At 38.1% G+C, this 19519-nt stretch overlaps 1 protein-coding gene across 6 annotated transcripts in view; it reads right to left on the reverse strand.

Moving 5' to 3' along the window:
* Positions 1-19519, reverse strand: part of RERE (arginine-glutamic acid dipeptide repeats) — a 474067-nt gene that overhangs the window by 173739 nt on the left and 280809 nt on the right. For 5 of the 6 annotated variants that reach the window (XM_032301146.1, XM_032301141.1, XM_032301143.1 and 2 more), the window contains one exon: positions 11237-11341. The exons of the other annotated variant lie outside the window; for it this stretch is intronic. In XM_032301146.1, coding sequence (XP_032157037.1) covers positions 11237-11341 — 105 coding nt within the window. The remainder of the gene's footprint in view (positions 1-11236; positions 11342-19519) is intronic. 6 annotated transcript variants of the gene reach the window in all.

The following is a 19519-nucleotide window of genomic DNA, read 5'->3' on the forward strand; positions in this document are numbered from 1 at the left end:
TTTTTTTTTTTTTTGAGACAGAGTATTGCTCTGTCGCCAGGCTGGAATGCAGTGGCATGAGGTCAGCTTACTGCAACCTCTGCCTCCCCAGTTCAAGCAATTCCCCTGTCTCAGCCTCCTGAGTAGCTGAGACTACCGAAGTATGCCACCATGCCAGCTAATTTTTTTTTGTATTTTAGTAGAGACGGGGTTTCACCACTTTGGCCAAGATGGTATCGATCTCCTGACCTCGTGCTCTGCCCGCCCTGGCCTCCCAGAGTGCTGGATTTACAGGTGTGAGCCACTGCACCTGGCCTAATTGTACATTTTTAAATAACTAAAATAGTATATAATTGGATTGTTTTTAACACAAAGAATAAATGCTTGAGGGGATGACACCCCATTTTCCGTGATGTGTCTATAATGCACTGTATGTCTGTATCAAAACATCTCATGTACCACATACATACATAGACTATGTACCCACAAAAATTAAAAATTAAGAAAAAGATGACTGTATATGTTTTCTTCCTTCACATGTTGAAGTGGTAAAATATGTTAACAGATAAATTAATAGTAAGCCATTCTTACAGTATATAAACTTGGATATGCATATTTTTAATACCCTGCTAGACTCCATTTGTTAACATTTCATTTAAAGATTTTACATTCATAAGACTGAACCTATAAATTTTTTTTAAACTGGTTTTAGTATAAAGGTTTTATTAGCTTTATAAAATGACTCAGGAGACCCATACCAACTTTCTCTGTTCTCTGGATCACTGGTAGAATTCACTGATAAAGCATGAGTCTGATTTATTTTTCTTTTTCTTTTTTTTTTTTGAGACAGAGTTTCACTCTTTGCCCAGGCTGGAGTGCAATGGCACGATCTCGGCTCAAGGCAACCTCCGCCTCCTGGGTTCAAGCAATTCTCCTGTCTCAGCCTCCCAAGTAGCTGGGATTACAGGCATGTGCCACCATGCCCAGCTAGTGTATTATTGTTATTTTTATTTATTTTGAGATGGAATTTTGCTTTTGTTACCCAGGCTGGAACACAAAGGCACAATCTTGGTTCACTTGCAACCTCCACCTCCCAGGTTCAAGTGATTCTCCTGCCTCAGCCTCCCAAGTAGCTGTGACTACAGGCACACTCCACCATACCTGGCTAATTTTTGTATTTTTAGTCAAGACAGGGTTTCATCATGTTGGCCAGGCTGGTCTCGAACTCTTGACCTTAGGTGGACCACCCACCTCAGCCTCCCAAAGTGCTGGGATTACAGGCATGAGCTCTATGCCTGGCCTTTTTTTTCTTTTTTTTTTTGTTTTTTTTTTGTATTTTTGGTAGAGACGGGGTTTCACCATGTTGGTCAGTCTGGTCTCAAACTCCTGACCTCAAGTGATTCACCACCTCAGCCTCCTAATGTGCTGGAATTACAGGTGTGAACCTCCAAGCCCAGCCTGATTTATTTTTCTTTTTGGTCTAATGAGATTTTTTTAAAAATTATTCTATGCAAATTATAAAAACTGCCTTTAAAGGGAAAAGGTATGCAGTTTTTACCCATTTCCTCTTTCTTCCAGGCTGAAATCTGGATGTAATGGCCACGACTAAATTGCAACCTTGAAATAAGAGAACAGCTGCAGCTGAGGTAGCAGAGGGTGGACCCCTGATAACTGTGAGGTCCTAGTCTAGTAGTGCTTCCTTTCTAACCCTACTTACACGAGAGAGAAATAGAAGTGATATTTTATTCAAGCCTTGTACACAGTCTCTTTCTGACGCTTCCAGTATTTGAAGTTCTTGGGTGCATATCTTGCGGTTTGTCTCATCTGACCTTAGTTAATGGCGTATGGTTTCTTCCACTACTTCTGGCGGTAAGCTCACATTCAAGAATGTTTTATCTGTGGGGATCCTACAGGATCTTGGATGAAGGTCTGTCCCACCAAAAAAAAAAAAAAATTTTTTTTTTACATATCCTTCTGCCAGGTGACCTGGGGGGTTTACTGGCATGAGACCACTTTTCATATTGTCTTCTTATCCTAGAGTTCTCACATTTTGGAGCCCCCAGAATCCTAATTCCCCTTTAGGTTGGAAAATGTTAACAAACCCAATCCAACCTCACCATGAGCTGCGAAAGGATCAGCTTACTGCTTTAGTTTTCAGTTTCTCTTAAATTCTTTGGAGCTCAGCACTTCAGTTAAAAGTTTTGTTATGTGTTATTCAACATTCCTAGATGTTATCTGACAAAGGGTTCTTGAAATGATCAAATCAAATGATCAAATGAAAAACAGGTTTTTGTCCTGTTTTATTAAAGTTCCCCTAACTTCAGTAGGCTGTATTTTCCAAATATACATGTACTCTCAACTGTCTCCAGTATTTGCCATCTCAGGTAAATGTTTTTGAGAATTCAAATGTAACGGCAGATAAAAGCAAGCAAGAAAAAATGTGTATCCACTCTAGCTGCTCATCCTCAAAAGCTACGGAAAGACCACGAGCTGTGTTGAGTGGAAAAGGAGACTTTTAGTCAAATGAAAGTAAATTGTGAAATGTCTCAAATTCAAATTATTGAAATACAGGCATTTTAGATTGTCAACTTTTCTGCTTAAGTATAAAGAGTTATGTTGAGGGCCGGGCGCGGTGGCTCAAGCCTGTAATCCCAGCACTTTGGGAGGCCGAGGCGGGTGGATCACGAGGTCAAGAGATCGAGACCATCCTGGTCAACATGGTGAAACCCCGTCTCTACTAAAAATACAAAAATTCAGCTGGGCATGGTGGCGTGTGCCTGTAATCCCAGCGACTCAGGAGGCTGGGGCAGGAGAATTGCCTGAACCCCGGAGGCGGAGGTTGCGGTGAGCCGAGATCGCGCCATTGCACTCCAGCCTGGGTAACAAGAGCGAAACTCCATCTCAAAAAAAAAAAAAAAAAAAAAAAAAGAGTTATGTTGAGAAAAAGAAGGGTCCCAATGTTACAGAGTTAAGTGATAGAAAACTAGAAATAAATACAATAAAGATAATGAAATACGGTTTCTTAATGTTAAATAAGAATGTTACAAATAAGGAAAAGGGAATAAACCAGCAGAAACTCTGTGGTACTGGATTGAACTTGGAGAATTTCATATGAACTTACAAATATACACACAGAAATACAGGTGCAAATGTGTACATTATATATGAGATAGATACAAACACACACACTTCTAGCTCTGTTTCTTAGAAGGCCAGACAGCAGCAACACAAAGTAATGAGCACACTTAGCACCAAATCTAGGTTTCTAAATCTTCTCCAAAAGCTGGGAAAATCTGACCTCAAAATGAATAACAACAGTAACAGCCTATAAACAACTGAATAAAATAGGAGGCTGTTAGTCCTCTAAATAAATGCATAAACTGAAAGTTTGATGAAGATGAGATCTACAGAACACAAAGCAACCTCCCACAAAATGGTTATTACAAAGGGAAAGAGACACTGTACAATGGCAAAACCTGGCAGACACCATGGTCTGTAACTGATCAAAGTGAACATTACCAGCAACTGGATAAATCAGCACTTGTAACAGGATACAGAAAAAAAAGAACACACAATTTCTGTGATACATGATCTAAATCTAATAATAAGGGAAATACCATAAATCAAACTGAAAGATAACTGGGCACAGTGGCATAAACCAGCAGTCTCAGCTACTAGGGAGCCTAGTAATCTAGGCTGCAGTGCACTTAAACTGCCCACTCTAGCCTGGGCAACATAACGAGACACCATTGCTATTAAAAAAAAATTAACACAAACTGAGGGATAGAATATAAAATAATTGCTCTATTCTCTTCAAGAGTACCAAGGTCATGAAACCAAGAAACAAGTGAAGAACTGTTCCAGATTTACGAGGTCTAAACAGACACGATAGATAACTAAATCCATAATGCAAAACAGGATCCTTTTGTTGTAAAGGTTTTTATTGGGAACACCAGCAAAATTTGAATGGGGTCTCAGAATGCCGCAGTAATAATATTTCATTGTTTATTTCCTGATTTTGAGGGCTGTATTGTGGTTATGTAAAAAAAACACCCTTGTTCACAAGAAATACACAAAATATTTGAGTGTGAAAGAGCTACAGGGTGACAACATACCACCAAATGATTCAGTTAATAAAAGTCTTCAGGCCAGACATGGTGGCTCATGCCTGTAATCCCAGCACTTTGGGAGGCCGAGGTGGCAGATCACGAGGTCAAGAAATGAAGACCATCTTGGCCAACATAGTGAAACCCCGTCTCTACTAAAAATACTAAAATTGCTGGGCGTGGTGGTGCAGGCCTGCAGTCCCAGCTACTCGTAAGCTGAGGCAGGAGAACTGCTTGAACCCAGGAGGCAAAGGTTGCAGTGAGCCAAGATCACGCCACTGCACTCCAGCCTGGCGACAACAGCGAGACTCTGCCTAAAAAATAAATAAAGGTCTTCTACTCTACTTGCAAGGAACTATTCTGTTTTAAAATAAAATAAAATGCACATAGTGTTCTAACTATTGCACTAATTCTTGCTATGATTATTATTGTAATTGTCAGTCTAGGAGAGAGAAAGTATAGTTCTTGTAAATACCTCAAGTTTATCACTTTGAACATAATAACACGTAAGTCTCAACACTGCTATAAAACTACATCCTAGAAAGAAGAAGAGGAGAAGGGAGGAAAGGATGAGAAGAGTTGGAAGAAAAGCAGACAGGCTGCAGGAGACTGCAGGTGATCATGGACATTCTCCCCCAGATAAGATCTGAGATCAGATCTGAGCCTTCAACTTGTTTTCCCATTTAACCAGCAAGAGAGGACTAGTGTGCAAAACACAAAAGAACCAAGAATATAATTAAGTGTTTCTGCGGTACAGCCCAAGCCACTGAGGAAATCGCTGATACTTTTATAAGATATTATTACAGAGTGAGAGATAGCATCCATACAAAAATGCTACATTTTTAATGATACGTCTTCTTCACTGTCCTTAAACGCACTTCAAGGAGCCTAAAGAACCTTTCATTTGGCAAGGGGAAATAAAAGAACAGCTGCTGGGAAAATTCATGCTTAATTATCAACAAGATAAAGCCATCTCTTCTCCAATGGCCATTATCATATCTTTTGTTCTTACAGGGACTCCATTCACCCTTACTTCCATTCCCTCCTAACTCACAGACAGGAAGGAAAGGAAACCTTTTCCCAGGAATGGAGAGCCAGGAGGGGTCCGGAGTACAGTATTCAATAAACAAACAGAAAAGGCAGCACTGGCCCATGGTTGAACTGCCAGAAGTAGAGAGATGGGAAAATAGGGAAAAAAAAAAAAAAAAAAAAAAAAAAACACTAAAAATCCAGCAAAACTTAATTGCTATAGGGGACAGGTTTATTTGCTATAACAAGTTCCAATCCATTTCCCAATAAAACAGCAAATCAACCAGATGGCTAACCGTCTATCTGGCAGAATCATGACATCTTGAAAAGTAGTTTATGTTTTCCTTTTGTATTTAACACTTTACGGGATTAAAACAAAAAAATTAAGTCTTTTTCAACCTTGTCTTTAAAAGAAAATTTAAAATTACTTTTACAATTCCCAAGAAGAAACAAAAAAATCTGACAGTTTACGGAAGTTTCCTGCAGGGTAGCTTTCATCATCTGCATCTTACTCATGCCGAAACAGAGTCCAGAAAGTGCATGCTTCACCCTTAGACACAAAGATGAAGGAGCAGCACGGGATCAGAACCCGGGCCACCTGTATCTAAAAGGAGAGATCTTTCCAGATGCCTGGAAGCATCAAGCAGTCAGATGAAACAGCTACAAGGTATTAGACAAATGAAAAAAGCAACTAAAGACAGTAAAGAGAGACATATAACCACGTCCCTATGCTCATCTCTTTTTGCAAGCTAAGACCAATCTATTTTATATTTTAACTTCTGACAATGGTATTTTAGCTAAATGCACATAAGGCCTAACTGGCTTCATTTATGAAGCTCTCTGAGGTGAAATTTATGGACTTTATCAAGTTTCTTGGCAGATTCTGGATCAGACCCTTCAAACAAATTGAGAACATAATGACATTATCTTGCAGAGTATGCTCACCGTAGAAGTAAATCTGGGATGAATCTTGTTCACGTGTGCAAAACAATGCTCCCTGAGTGTAGAAATGTCAAAAACAAACTCCAGAAGCAAAGCCCAATTACATAAGCGTTCAAAGTTAGGCCAACATTAGATTTAAGGCTCTCTCATTTTTCAGAGTTCTTTAGTAGTTTGTATTCTACTTCAGCAAAAAAACAAGCCCCCCCAAATTTTTGCTCAATTAAGTTTTGTTCCTGCTGAGTACAGTGCCTCACACCTGTAATCCCAATACTTTGGGAAGCTGAGGAGGGAGGATCACTGGAACCCAGGATGTGGAGACCAGCCTGGGCAACACAGTATGACCCCAAATCGACAAAAAATTTTTAAAAAGAGCCAGGCATGATGGCACATGCCTGCAGTCCCAGCTATTTGGGAGGATGAGGCAGGAGGATCACCTGAGTCAGGTAAGGTGAGGCTGTGGTAAACCTTAATCACGACACTACACTCCAGCTGACACAACTGAGTGTGACCCTGTCTCAAAACAAACAAAAATTGAGTTTTATTCCTTAAATTTCATGGCTAGCACTAATACAGAGTCATAATCCCTTATCTAAAATCCTTAGAAAGAGAGGTTTACCACAATTCAGAATTTTTTTTTAATTTTAGCACTACAGCAAATATGTCATAGCATGTAACGCCCCAGGCAGTGTTCAAGCAATAACCTATATTCCATCACATGGAATAAAGTTTTACCTTAACAGTAAAACTCACACAAACTCACAAAAAGTGAACTGAATTAAGAATATAAATAGCTTCCTATCAGTTCAGGTTAGGTTCAGCCATCAAGTGCATTTTGGCACCAAACTTGGCATAAAATTGGTTAGATTATCAGAACTTTCATATTTCAGAATTTAAGATAAGAGAGTATTGGATCTCTATTACTATAGATGCTTTATCAGTATTAATGGTTAAGTATTCTAGAGCAAAAAGAATGAAATGTAAGTTTATACCTAATACCACCAAAGTAATTCCATGCCAATTACCAAGAAATTCATTATCCCCAAATGTTAAAGGCAACAAACTCTAGAGTACAAAACAGTCAGTCTGTTTCCCACTATCACACACTATTAGTTCAATAAGCAGTAATCCATCAAAAAAAAAAAAAAAAACAGATCTATGACAAGACAAAATATTCAGAAATATAATGACCAGGTTAGAGAAAAAAATAAAATGAAGCTGTGCTTTGAAACTTTAAAAGGATCCATGCAAATAAATGTGAAAAAAATTCCAAACTTTCAGTGCTGATCAATATGCTATCAAAGTATGGAAAATTACATAAATCAACTTATAACTAATATTGGAAAATTTGCTCTGAGAAATAAACAATTCCAACTTAAGGTTCACTTTCAACTGCTCACTTAAAGTTCCTGCATTACTATTATTATTATTATTAATATTATTTTTGAGATGGAGTCTCACTCTGTGGACTAGGATGGAGTGTAGTGGCATGATCTCGGCTCACTGCAACCTCTGCCTCCCAGGTTCAGGCGATTCTCCTGCCTCAGCCTCTGGAGTAGCTGGGATTACAGGCCCGTGCCACCATGCCCAGCTAATTTTTGTATTTTTAGTAGAGATGGAGTTTCACCATATTGGCCAAGCTGGTCAGGAACTCCTGACCTTGTGATCCACCCACCTAGGCCTCCCAAAGCACTGGGATTACAGGCGTGAGCCACTGCACTCCACCCAGTTCCTGCATTATTTAAGGGGAGGACAACCGTCATGGAAGTCTGCAGTCATGGAATCACTATTCCTTAAATTTCCTGTGGACTTTCTGATATGCAGTATTTCACAGGACTATTATACAATCAGAAAAAGTTTGACATTTCCTTTCTACATTAACTTATACATTTACTAAATAACTCAGGGCACTAAGGGTCAGCATACAGTACACTACGTAGCCTTCACTACTTACTAGTTCTGCTCATTAAAACTAGAGGAAAATTATAAGGAAACCAGCTCATCACACAACCGCCTCCCTCACAAACTTGGAAAAAAGACAGAAACAGAGGTAAATTCTGCAAGGGTATGCACCCTGGGAATTCTCAGAACTGGGTTGTGCATAGCCATTTTTTCTATACTCTGTTAAATCTGACACATTTTTTGATAATTTGAGCAGCCACGGGAACTATACACCTAACCCCATACTTCAGGGACAGAAGGTAATGTTCAGGATAACACGAGCAAGCCAAGGCAGTAGGCTCCACTGGCTCCACTGGCTCCACTGCTGCAAATGTCTACAACGGCCTTACCTTTTAACTATGAGAAGTTTGAGATATGCCTCAAAATTTACTTATAAATGGACACTTCAGTGTTTGTTCAATTCACCTCATCCAACACTAAGCAAGCACTTAAAACACACAAAGGTGGACATAGGGAACACAAGTGTAGAAGAAATCAGTGGTGACTAGAAAGGTCACTAAAAGAAGTGATTCAGGATGCAGATCCTATAAATGTGCTGCTATCACCATGTTTCTCTGTTCCTTATTGCATCCATATTTTAAAATAAACTCAATGGGATATACTGCCCTGAAGGACTGCCAGCAACACACAGTGAAAAATGAGAGAAGAACTTGAGTGCCTAGTTTACAAAGGTAAGTTACATATCACTTTTAATAAACATGTATAACTAACATTCATAAAAATATAATTTTGGTTAGTTGTTACAAACCTGAGAGCTGAACATTTAAAAGACAAAAGCTACTTTAGTTAATTCATTAATATAACCCGCCCAACAGGAAAACTATCATGTGATTAAATAAGCATAGTCACCACTAAAATAACATCCAATTCCTCTGTATCTAGAGAGAAATCCAAGTTCGAGCACTCTACAATTTACCTGGGCAACAGGAAGATATGGGAAGGCAGTCAGTAAATGCAAATGTAAAATAAGTATTTCAAAATATCAGATGCTTAAGAAATACTACCACTGACCAGCTTCTAATTATCATTGGAACATGGCATACTTTTGAAAACAAACAAACTTAACCATCATAGTTTTCTTTATTTCTCCCCACCACCCCCAAGATGGAGTCTTGCTCTGTCACCCAGGCTAGAGTGCAATGGCACAATTTCAGCTTACTGCAACCTCCACCTCCAGGGTTCAAGCAATTCTCCTGCCTCAGCCTCTAGAGGAGCTGGGATTACAGGTGCATGCCACCATTCCTGGCTAATTTTTGTTTTTTTAGTAGAGATGGGGTTTCACCATGTTGGCCAGGCTGGTCTTGAGCTCCTGACCTCGTGATCTGCCTGCCTCGGCCTCCAAAGTACTGGGATTACAGGCATGAGCCACCAGGCCCAGCCAAGCATCATAGTTTTCTAAAGGAAAAAAGGTACTCTTTGATGAGCATTATATTGCTATCCATACATCAAGCACTACCTAGAATCTAGCTTCTGATGCTGTCTAGAATCCAGCATCTACTATCGAGAGGAACAGAGGGAGAGAGACAGAAGGATACACTAACATATAAGGCCCAAGAGAGCTGCGCGCAGCTTCATACAACAACAACAAGAAACATATTCCTATCTGGGCGCGGTGACTCACACCTGTAATCCCAGCACTTTGGGAGGCCCAGATAGGTGTATCACCTGAGGTTGGAAGTTTGAGACCAGCCTGATCAACATGAAGAAACCCTGTCCTACTAAAAATACAAAAAATTAGGCCGGTGTAGTGGCGCATGCCTGTAATCCCAGCTACTTGGGAGGCTGAGGCAGGGGAATCGCTTGAACCCAGAGGGCAGAGGTTGTGGTGAGATGAGATTACGCCATTGTGCTCTGGCCTGGGCAACAAGAGTGAAACTCTGTCTTTAAAAAACAACAACAAAAACATGTTCCCTTTTACCCACTAGGTTGACTACCCAACAACATTTTAAGTTTTACATATGGTTTCTGAGAGTCCTCTAGAAAAATGTTTTCAATAAATCAATACCCATTTTGCATTTACACTTAATGGAGTTCTTTTGCTAACTTCTTTGAGCCAAGTATCTTTTCTTTGTTTGTTTGTTTATTTATTTATTTTTGAGATAGGGTCTCACCCTGTCGCGCACACACACACACACACACACACACACACACACACAGATATATATATATACATTTTTTTTTTTTTAAAGTAGGGACAGGGTTTCACAATCTTGGCCAGGCTGAACTCCTGACCTCGTGATCCACCTGGCTTGGCCTCCCAAAGTACTGGGATTACGGGCTTGAGCCACCACGCCAGGCCAATTTTATATTTTGTTGAGAGAGGAGGTCTTGCCATATTGCCTAGCTAGGCTGGTCTCAAATTCCTGGGCTCAAGCAATCCTCCCACTTTGACCTCCCAAGGTTCTGGGATTACAGGCATGAGCCACTGCACCTGGCCATGGATGTTTTATGTCTTTCTAAATCTTCACACATGTGAATATGTCTTGGGTGTCCAGAGCACATATTACTTGATCTCCTAACATTCCTGCTTTTAAAATCCTTAATAAAACATGTATGTAGTCACATGATCAAAACAGGGCAATTACGAATACATACACTCACAAAAATTCTTCCATGTGCTACATTAAAGTAGCATCTATGACAGACATAAAAAATTAATTCTGTTAAATTACTCTTTATTGCTTTTCATTTAAAAAAATTCAAACTATTACATAGATCTTACCAAGATGTTTTGAGAACTACATGGGTCCAACTCATACTAGCAGTCTTACTAAAGATATATTTCAGTGAGTGTTCCTGGAGTGTTATTACCAAGAGTGAATAAAACAAATGAGTAACCAACAAATTTTCCAAAAATTACCTAGTCTTTTTCAATATGTTATTATGGAAGACTTGACAGAATGTGAATCAGGGAAATAATCTACCAATTCTTAAATTCAAACACAGATCAAGTAAAAGTATGTCTTTATCCCACCTTCTTTCATTCCAAATTTTCTCATTTTTCTTTTTCTGAATAAAAGTAAAGAGCAAACAGAAAAGTCACTTTAGATACCGAAGACATGAATTACAACTCCTCTCAAAGAAGTTTACTGTAGTACTCTGGGGTTATTTTTTTTAAAGTATGTTACCAGTGTATGTCCAGATGCATAAACACACACACGCACACACGTGCGCGAAAAGGAAAAGAGTTCTCAATGAATGGACACAAGTGACTCACTTACCTTGTCTCAGGGTTATATCCTAATATGTAGAAAAATGAATCCACCCGGGCTTTAAACTCTCTAGCAGCAAATATGTCAGAAAAATGGGAGATGTTACACTTCCCTCTGGGAAAAAGAGGAAAAAAAAATTAGTAATACCCTTGATGGCTTTTGCTAACCAAAACTGGAGGGGTAAGGGTAGGGGGAGCACTGAACTAAGTCCACGGTGCATGTAGAATCCAGCTACAAATGCCATACTTGATTATCTATTCTGTTTTTCTTTTCCATGACTGCTTCACTGTACAACTTCGCAATTTGACTGTTTTTATATCACCATTTTACTAATAAAGTAAAATTAATTAAAACAACAAAGATGAACTGGAGACAGGATGATGAGAAAAGCATATTAAACAAAGTAGAAATGGAGAAAAATTTAAACCACTGTGAAAATAAGGAAAACTCAGTCTAAAGCCTTCCTAAATCATCAAAAAAAAAAAAAAATTAGCCTTTCTTCCTACTACATTATGATAGGCAGAGAGTACAACTGTTTAGAGCTAAAATGTATATTTGACATTTCCTTGACAGCTTCTGACCAATAAATTTTTTTTTCTCCTTTAATGTGCAACAAATAAAGTTACTTGGAAATTAAAACCTAGAGAAATTTTAATCTTTTTTTATAAACATGGGACCCACTATACAAGAAGTTCTCAAGTTTTGAGAACTTTAAATGGCTATAAGTTAGAAATCACTTTCCCATAGAAATACTAAAATAAAGCAAAGTTTTCAGGTTCATCTACCACTTAAAGATAAGCCAACTTATAGCTGAAAACTCTACAATACTTACTACACAACTGCTTAAGCAATGGTTGCATGCACCAAGTATCAGTGTAAATGCCAGCAGCGTTAGATCATGTGGTAAGGCCTAACTTCCAAACACACACACACACACACACACACACACACACACACACACACACACACTCTCTCTCTCTCTCTCTCTCTCTCTCTCTCCCCCACCTCCCTCCCTCCAGGATTCCCTCAAGGGCTTATGTACCTGTAATCAAAACAGGGTCAGTCAGGCACCGTGGCTTCATACCTGTAATCCCAGCACTTTGGGAGGCTAGGGCAGGAGGATCGCTTGAGGCCAGGAATTTGAGACAAACCTGGGCAATGATAGCGAGACCCCTCTCACCACAACTTGTTAATTTTTAATTTTTTTGTAGATGGGAGTCTCCCTAGGTTGCCCAGACTGGTCTCAAACTCCTGGCCTCAAGTGATCCACCTGCCCTGGCCTCCCAAAGCACTGGGATTATAGATGCGAACCACTGCACCTGGTCCCAATTTCCATTTTTAAAATTAAATAACAATGCTGTTGATATAAAGTCCCTTAAGGAGCTATAGACTGGAAAGTAGCTATAGTTCTATAGAATTGAAACTATAGAAAGTATTCCAGCGTTACTGAGCACTTGAAACAAAACTGATACAACTAAGAAGAACTGAATTTAAAATTTTGTTTGATCTTAACAAATGTAAATCTAAATAGCTACATATGGCCACTAGCTACCACAGTGAACAACACAGATTTATAAGTCACTTCCATCACAGCAAAAAGTTCTATTAGAAGTGCCATAATATTCATAACTACTATTTGTAGATAATAAGATCCAATTCAATGAAAAATACAGAATAAGCATCAACTTTCCAGGCCCAGAACCTCTTCTATATTTAACTAGAACTAAAATAAGCTTCTGGGAAAGAAAAGGTGGGTATGACCTTTTTTACAAATGAACAACTAGCTTACTCTGAAACTAACTACCCACTCATCCAAGATGATTTAATCCCTGAAAGCCAGAAGAAATAGTTAAGTTCCTTTATCAGTAAAATAGAGATAAATATGACCTACTACACTTATAAAGACAAAGTCTACAAAACTCTACTACACAATGCTATGTAAAGTAAGTTACTTCTATTATTGTCCATTACTAAAGGAAACTAATTCTTCTTTTATTTTTCTTTGTTATTTCACTCTTAAACTGGAGTAATTATTATATCAGTTAAAGGTACAGAAAACCTAGCAACCCATAACTCTAAACACAAACACTGGAAATCAGGTATGTTTAGGGCAGGGTTTATCAATCTCAAAACTAACGACAGTTTGTACTAAATAATTATTTCTCGTCAGAGGCTGTCCTGTACACTGCAGGATATTTAAGTGAATCCTTGTCCTCTACCAGTAGCACCCATACACATTTCTTCCTGACAATAAAAAATGTCTAAAGACATTGCCATATGTCTCCTGGGGAGGGCAAAATTACTGGCTAGGGAAAGCCAAAAGCAAAAGGAATAGAAGCATTTCATCTGATAAACAACTATGAAGTTGGCTGTAAATGGGATTTTTCTCTATCATCAAGCCCCTTCTCTATCTGCTTCTGTTTGTGTACATGAAAGGTACTGATATTTGCACATTTTTACTTTTTTAGCCTTTCTTATGCCTCTAATTGCACTGTACCCTCTAATACAATGTGCAGTGAACATCCTTGCCTAGTTCCTGATGTCAGTGGAAATGTCTCTCATGTGTTCCTATTAAATATGACACTAGATTTAAAGACAATCAAACCATAATCATAGTATTGGAAATAATCATATAATTTCTTCCTTTAGATTCAATAGTTTGATATATCCTATCAATAGGGTGAAAAACTGAACCAACTTTGCATTCCTGGAATAAATCCCAGCTGGTCATAATGTATTTTTAAATGAGGCATTAAAATTTTTAAAAGCCAAAAAGAATTTGATTAATTACATCTAAGTTTCCTTCCTTATAATTTTTATCTTTATTATTTCCTTTTTTGTACATTTTTATTGTTCTGTTATTCATAAAAGGTTTATTCATAATAGCTTAGAAACAATCCAAATGTCCAGCAACAGGTAAATAAACAAATTGTACATAATAATGGACAATAAAATACTACACAAATACAAAAATCTAGTGATAGATAAAATACCATGGACAAATCTCAAAAATTAAATGTTAAGTACAAGAAGCCAGACACAAAAATGGTATGCACTGCATGATTCCATTTATTTGAGCTTTAGAAGAGAAAAAAAAATTTATAGTGAGAGAAACCTAAACAGCTGGTGATTCTGAGTGGGGGGTTTTGAGAGGGAAGGATATTGAGGGAAATTCCTGAAATGAGGGGAATATGCCAGGTCTTGTTTAGGGTCAAATAAATTTATGAAAATGTGCACTTAAAATCCACATTTTACTGTATATTAAAAAATTATTAGAGGAAAATAAAACAATGAGAACCATTAGTATATAGCTGTGGTTGTTTAAAGTTCGTAATCTTCCCAGTTAGCCGGCCCTCAAACTCTTGAGTATTGAGCAGAGCTGAAGAAAGGGTTTCCATAACCAGGTAAGGCCACTGGGATTGGCTCTAATTAGGTGGCACTCAATTGAAGTATTTTTCAAATCACCTCGTAATGAACAGTGTTTATCTTTAAAAATGTGTGTATATGTGTGCATAAGTATGGATATGATTTTAAGTATTCAGAATTTTTTATCAGAGCCCTCTTCTCACCATAATCTCTGTCAAAAGTGGGACATTATTTGACAGTGTTTATGGAATAGGTGAGGAGGGACAGTTAAGAGAAAATCACCATCACATCCACCTTGCTGAAATACCCAGTTTCAGAGCCTTCTAAGGTCCTGTATACCCTGTATCTAAAGTAATGCTTCACTGTGAACAGAAATATGACTAAAGTCAGGGAAGGCCCAAGTCTTAGGGTGCTTTCATTCAACAGTAAAAAATGCATCCTGGAAATGACTCATTTCAGTAATCCTTCAGAGTGGCGCTTCAGAGAGTTTTACATCTGGGGCATCATCCGAAGGGTCTGCCAAGAGGAGGCAGCTATATGAAGACAAGGAAGAGAGAAGAGTCTCCCTCTTATGTAAGGAGACAATAAAAATGAAAACTGTGGTCTAGAAATTCACTCCCTTAAAACTACCAATAACTGGGAAGGTCTTCCTGTATCCCCAGGCATGCATAAACCCCAAAGAAACTCATGATGAAGTGCACCAGCATACAAAGATTGTTTACAGTAGCAAATCTGTTGAGAGCTATTATTAGTTTTTGAGACAGAGTCTCGCTCTGTCCCCCAGGCAGGAATGCAGTGGCGTGATCCCAGCTTATTGCAACCTCTGCCACCCGGGTTCAAGTGATTCTCCTGCATCAGCCTTCCCAGTAGCTGGGACTACAGGTGTGCGACACCATGCCTGGCTAATTGAATTTTTAGTAGAGATGGGGTTTCACCATATTAGCCAGGATGGTTTCAATCTCTTGACCTGGTGATCTGCCCACCTTGGCCTCCCAAGTGCTGGGATTACAGGCTTTTGACCACTGTGCCTGGTCAAAAGCAATTATCTTTACTCTTATCTGAGAATGAAAAAAGATTTTGAGAGAGTCACATCTTATCTATTATAAGTCATCTAATTAATGACAGGTATAGGATTGACTTTTGTTTTTATGTGTTCTGTTTCTTGTTCTTCTGTTTCTGTTGGCTTCCCATTGGTTATTTGAACTGTTTCTTTAGAATTCCATCTTATCTCTAGTATTTTTCAGAATTAATATATTACCTTGTATAGTTTTCTTAATGGCTGCTCTAAGTATAACATACACATATAATTTATCACTCAAAGATAGAGACAATTTGTCAGTTCTAGTAAAGTGGAGAAATCTCACCTCTATTTAGGTCCCTTTGCCCCACGTGCCACCACTTTAAATTGTCTTAAGTATTTCCTCTATATACATTCAGTGCACATATACATTCTTATTCTTTAGATTCATTTGCTGTCGTTTTTAAATTTGAGCTAGGAATTTAATTCAATTTTTTCATTTTTATTGATGTGTTTAGTACAACTAATTTTCCTCTGATCACTATTTAAATACATGTCAAGAATTCTGATACACAGTATTTTTACTGTAATTTTAAAAAAATTATTTAAGGCAAGGCATACTAGTGTACACCTACAATCCCAGCTACTTACTATGGTGGCTGATGCAGGAGGATCATATGGGCCCAGGAGTTTGAGGCTGTAGTGTGCTATGATCGCTAGTATACCGTGAACAGCCACTGTACTCCTAACTGAATAACACAGTAAAACCCCATCTCTTAAAAAAAAATAAATTCTTTAGTTTTTTATTTTTTGTAGATAGAGTCTCCCTCTGTCACTTCGGCTGGAGTGCAGTGGTTGATCTCAGCTCACTGAAGACTTGGGAATGCAGTGGTTTGATCTCAGCTCACTGAAGACTCGATTTCCCAGACTCAGGTGAATTCTTCCACCTCAGCCTGCCCAAGTAGCTGGGATTACAGGTGCATGCCACCACACCCAACTAATTTTTTTGTAAAGATAGGGTTTCACCATATTGCCCAGGCTGCCAACAAAGTCCTGGGCTCAAGTGATCTGCCCACCTTGGCCTCCCAAAGTACTAGGATTACAGGTGTGGGCCACCATGCGTGGCCGGGAAAAAAAAAAAAGATTAATTTTAGTTTGTATTTTTCCCTTTTGCCCAGGAGTTGCTTAACAGGAAGTTTTAAATTTCCAAGCAAAAGAGTCTTCTGTTCTTTGTTTTTATTAGTAACCATAGTTTTATTGCTTTTAATCGGGATGATTTTTTTTCTCTGATCCAATATATGACCAATTTTTGAGAAGGTGGCAAGATACAGAAATGAATGTGTGTTCTTTATTATTACAGGACAGAGTTCAATGTATGTCTATAGGTCGGGTTCGATGGCTTACGCCTGTAATCCCAGCACTTTGGGAGGCCAAGGTGGACAGATCACATGAGGTCAGGAGTTCAAGACTAGTCTAGCCAACACAGTGAAACCCCATCTCTACTAAAAATACAAAAATTAGCTGGGCATAGTGGCGGGCATCTGTAATGCCAGGTACTTGGGAGGCTGAGGCAGGAGAATCGTTTGAACCTGGGAGGCAGAGGTTGCAGTGAGCCAAGATGGTGCCACTGTACTCCAGCATGGGCGACAGAGCAAGACTTCATCTTTTTTTTTTTTAAAAAAAAGGAAGATTATTAGCTTAACTTAGGGGAAAAAAGTCCAAAATCTGTCCAAAATCTGTAACAAGAAAAATCTGTACAAAATCTGTAACAAGAAAAATTTTTAAACACTTCTGAAAGACAGAAAGTAAATGTGAACAAATGGAAAAACATCCCCTGTTCTTAGATGGGAAGACTCGGAAAGGCATTTCTCCACAGATTAATTAATACATTCAATACAATCCTAGTACAAATACCAACAAGCTTTTTTATGACATAAAACAAAATATTAAGGTTCACATGGAAAAACAAATGACTAAAAAAGGGGAAAACACACATTTAAACATACTATAAAGGCTCTGTAATTTAGAGTGTAGTGCTGGCACATAAACAGACAACAGAACAGCAAAACCAAAGAGGAAGTATGGAATACGTATGGAAAGCAAGACATGACAGAGGTGACATCTCAAACCTATAGTCAACATAGATATTTTAATAAGTAGTGCTAGAACAACTGGGGAGATTAGTCTTTAAATATGGTGTAGGAAAAGGCTTTCTAACTATGACTCAAAATCCAGAGGCAATAAAAGACTGACAAATTTGATTAGATAAAAGTACATTTTACACAATAAAAAATACAGTAAATGAAATTAAATGAAAACTGACAAAAGTGGGAGAAAAATATATGCAACAATTGCATGTGCCATAGACATGTCAAGCACTTTTAAAAAGTAAAACAAAAAGAAAACCCAATAGAAAAGACAAACAGACATTTACCAAAAAAATAAAAAACACAAATAACCTTCAAACATATGAAAAAATGTTCAAATTCATTGTTAGTGAAATAAAAGTACTGAGATATCATCTCTCACCTATCAAAGCTGTAAAATTTTAAAAAGACAAAACGTTCTATTAGGAAACAAGCTGTTTCATACTTATCAGAAGGAATGCAAATTGGTACATGCCTGCTGAAGGAAAATTTGGTACTATGTAACTAATTGCATAGGCATAAACCTTTCAACCCACTATTAGAAATGCACCCTAAAGTTCCCAATGATAAGAAAATACATATGCACAAAGATATTCATTGCAGCATCACTTACAATTGCAAAATCCTAGGAACAACCTAAATGCTCAAATACAAGACAGCGGTTACAGAAACTATAGTATATCAACATAAGGAAGTAAAAGAGAATGAAAAAGTCCTCTATGAACTGGTATGAGCAACTCCCACAATATACTGCCATCAAGTGAAAAGAGTAAAGTACAAAAGAATATCTACAGTGTTCTACCCTTCACCTAAGAAAGACAGGGTTATAAGACAAGAGGCATGTATCTGCTGATTTGTGAAAATAAAATGCTGAAGGATAATCTAGCAAGTAAAATGATCAGTTACCTAGAGCAGGAAGTTGGGAGTGAGGGGGAAAGAGTGGTGGCAGGGTTGAAGGGTATCTTCTTAGAACTCTGACTCTCAGAACCACAACAACAGTCCAGGTACTTTCACACACTCATAAAATAACAGTCCAGGTCAATAAGGGGAAACCAAAAATGGGATGTAAACACCAATAAATGAAACTAAATGTATTACAAATAAACAAACACACATAAGGAGGTAAGAAAGAACAGAACTGACCTAATAGGAAAAACAGTATCTTGCACTACAAGACCAAAGACCAAGAGTCAGTAAATGGGTTTCTCACAAAGACATGAGTTACAAATTCTGAAACTAAGTTTCATGTATTTGAGAATTAAACAAAAACAAGTATATTTTAAATAATAAGAACTGAGTTTCTTCCTTGGAGAAAGTAGTTATAAATAAGGGAAGGCGAAGAAGAAAATCTTCCAGTGTTGGGCTAGAATCGAAAGTATCAATATAACTTTTGGAATCTGGGGTGAGGGGAAGTTAATAGGCACAGGTTAGTATACATACATATATCCATACATATATATCCTAGCTCTGCCTGCTAACTGGATCTAGAAACAATGACGACCAATAAATAGTAATACACACACCTAATATGCAGGATCCTGGTTTCTAAACACTGCTCTCCACTAAAGGGAATCTGGGATCCTCACACGATGGTTAATTCCAGTGCTGGATTTGGGAAAATAAAAAATGAGTCTGAGAACATCTTGTGGAGCCAGAAAATAAGAAAGTGCTCAAAAAAGTGTGGAAGCTTGCTGAAAAAATGCAGGGGCCAATCTGAAGTAGCTCCTGATGGCCAAAGCTGAAGGAATAAACAAATATTAA

The sequence above is a fragment of the Sapajus apella genome, unplaced genomic scaffold (genome assembly GCF_009761245.1).
Source record: "Sapajus apella isolate SASKATOON/1434 unplaced genomic scaffold, GSC_monkey_1.0 scaffold43, whole genome shotgun sequence".
Classification (NCBI taxonomy): Eukaryota; Metazoa; Chordata; class Mammalia; order Primates; family Cebidae; genus Sapajus; species Sapajus apella.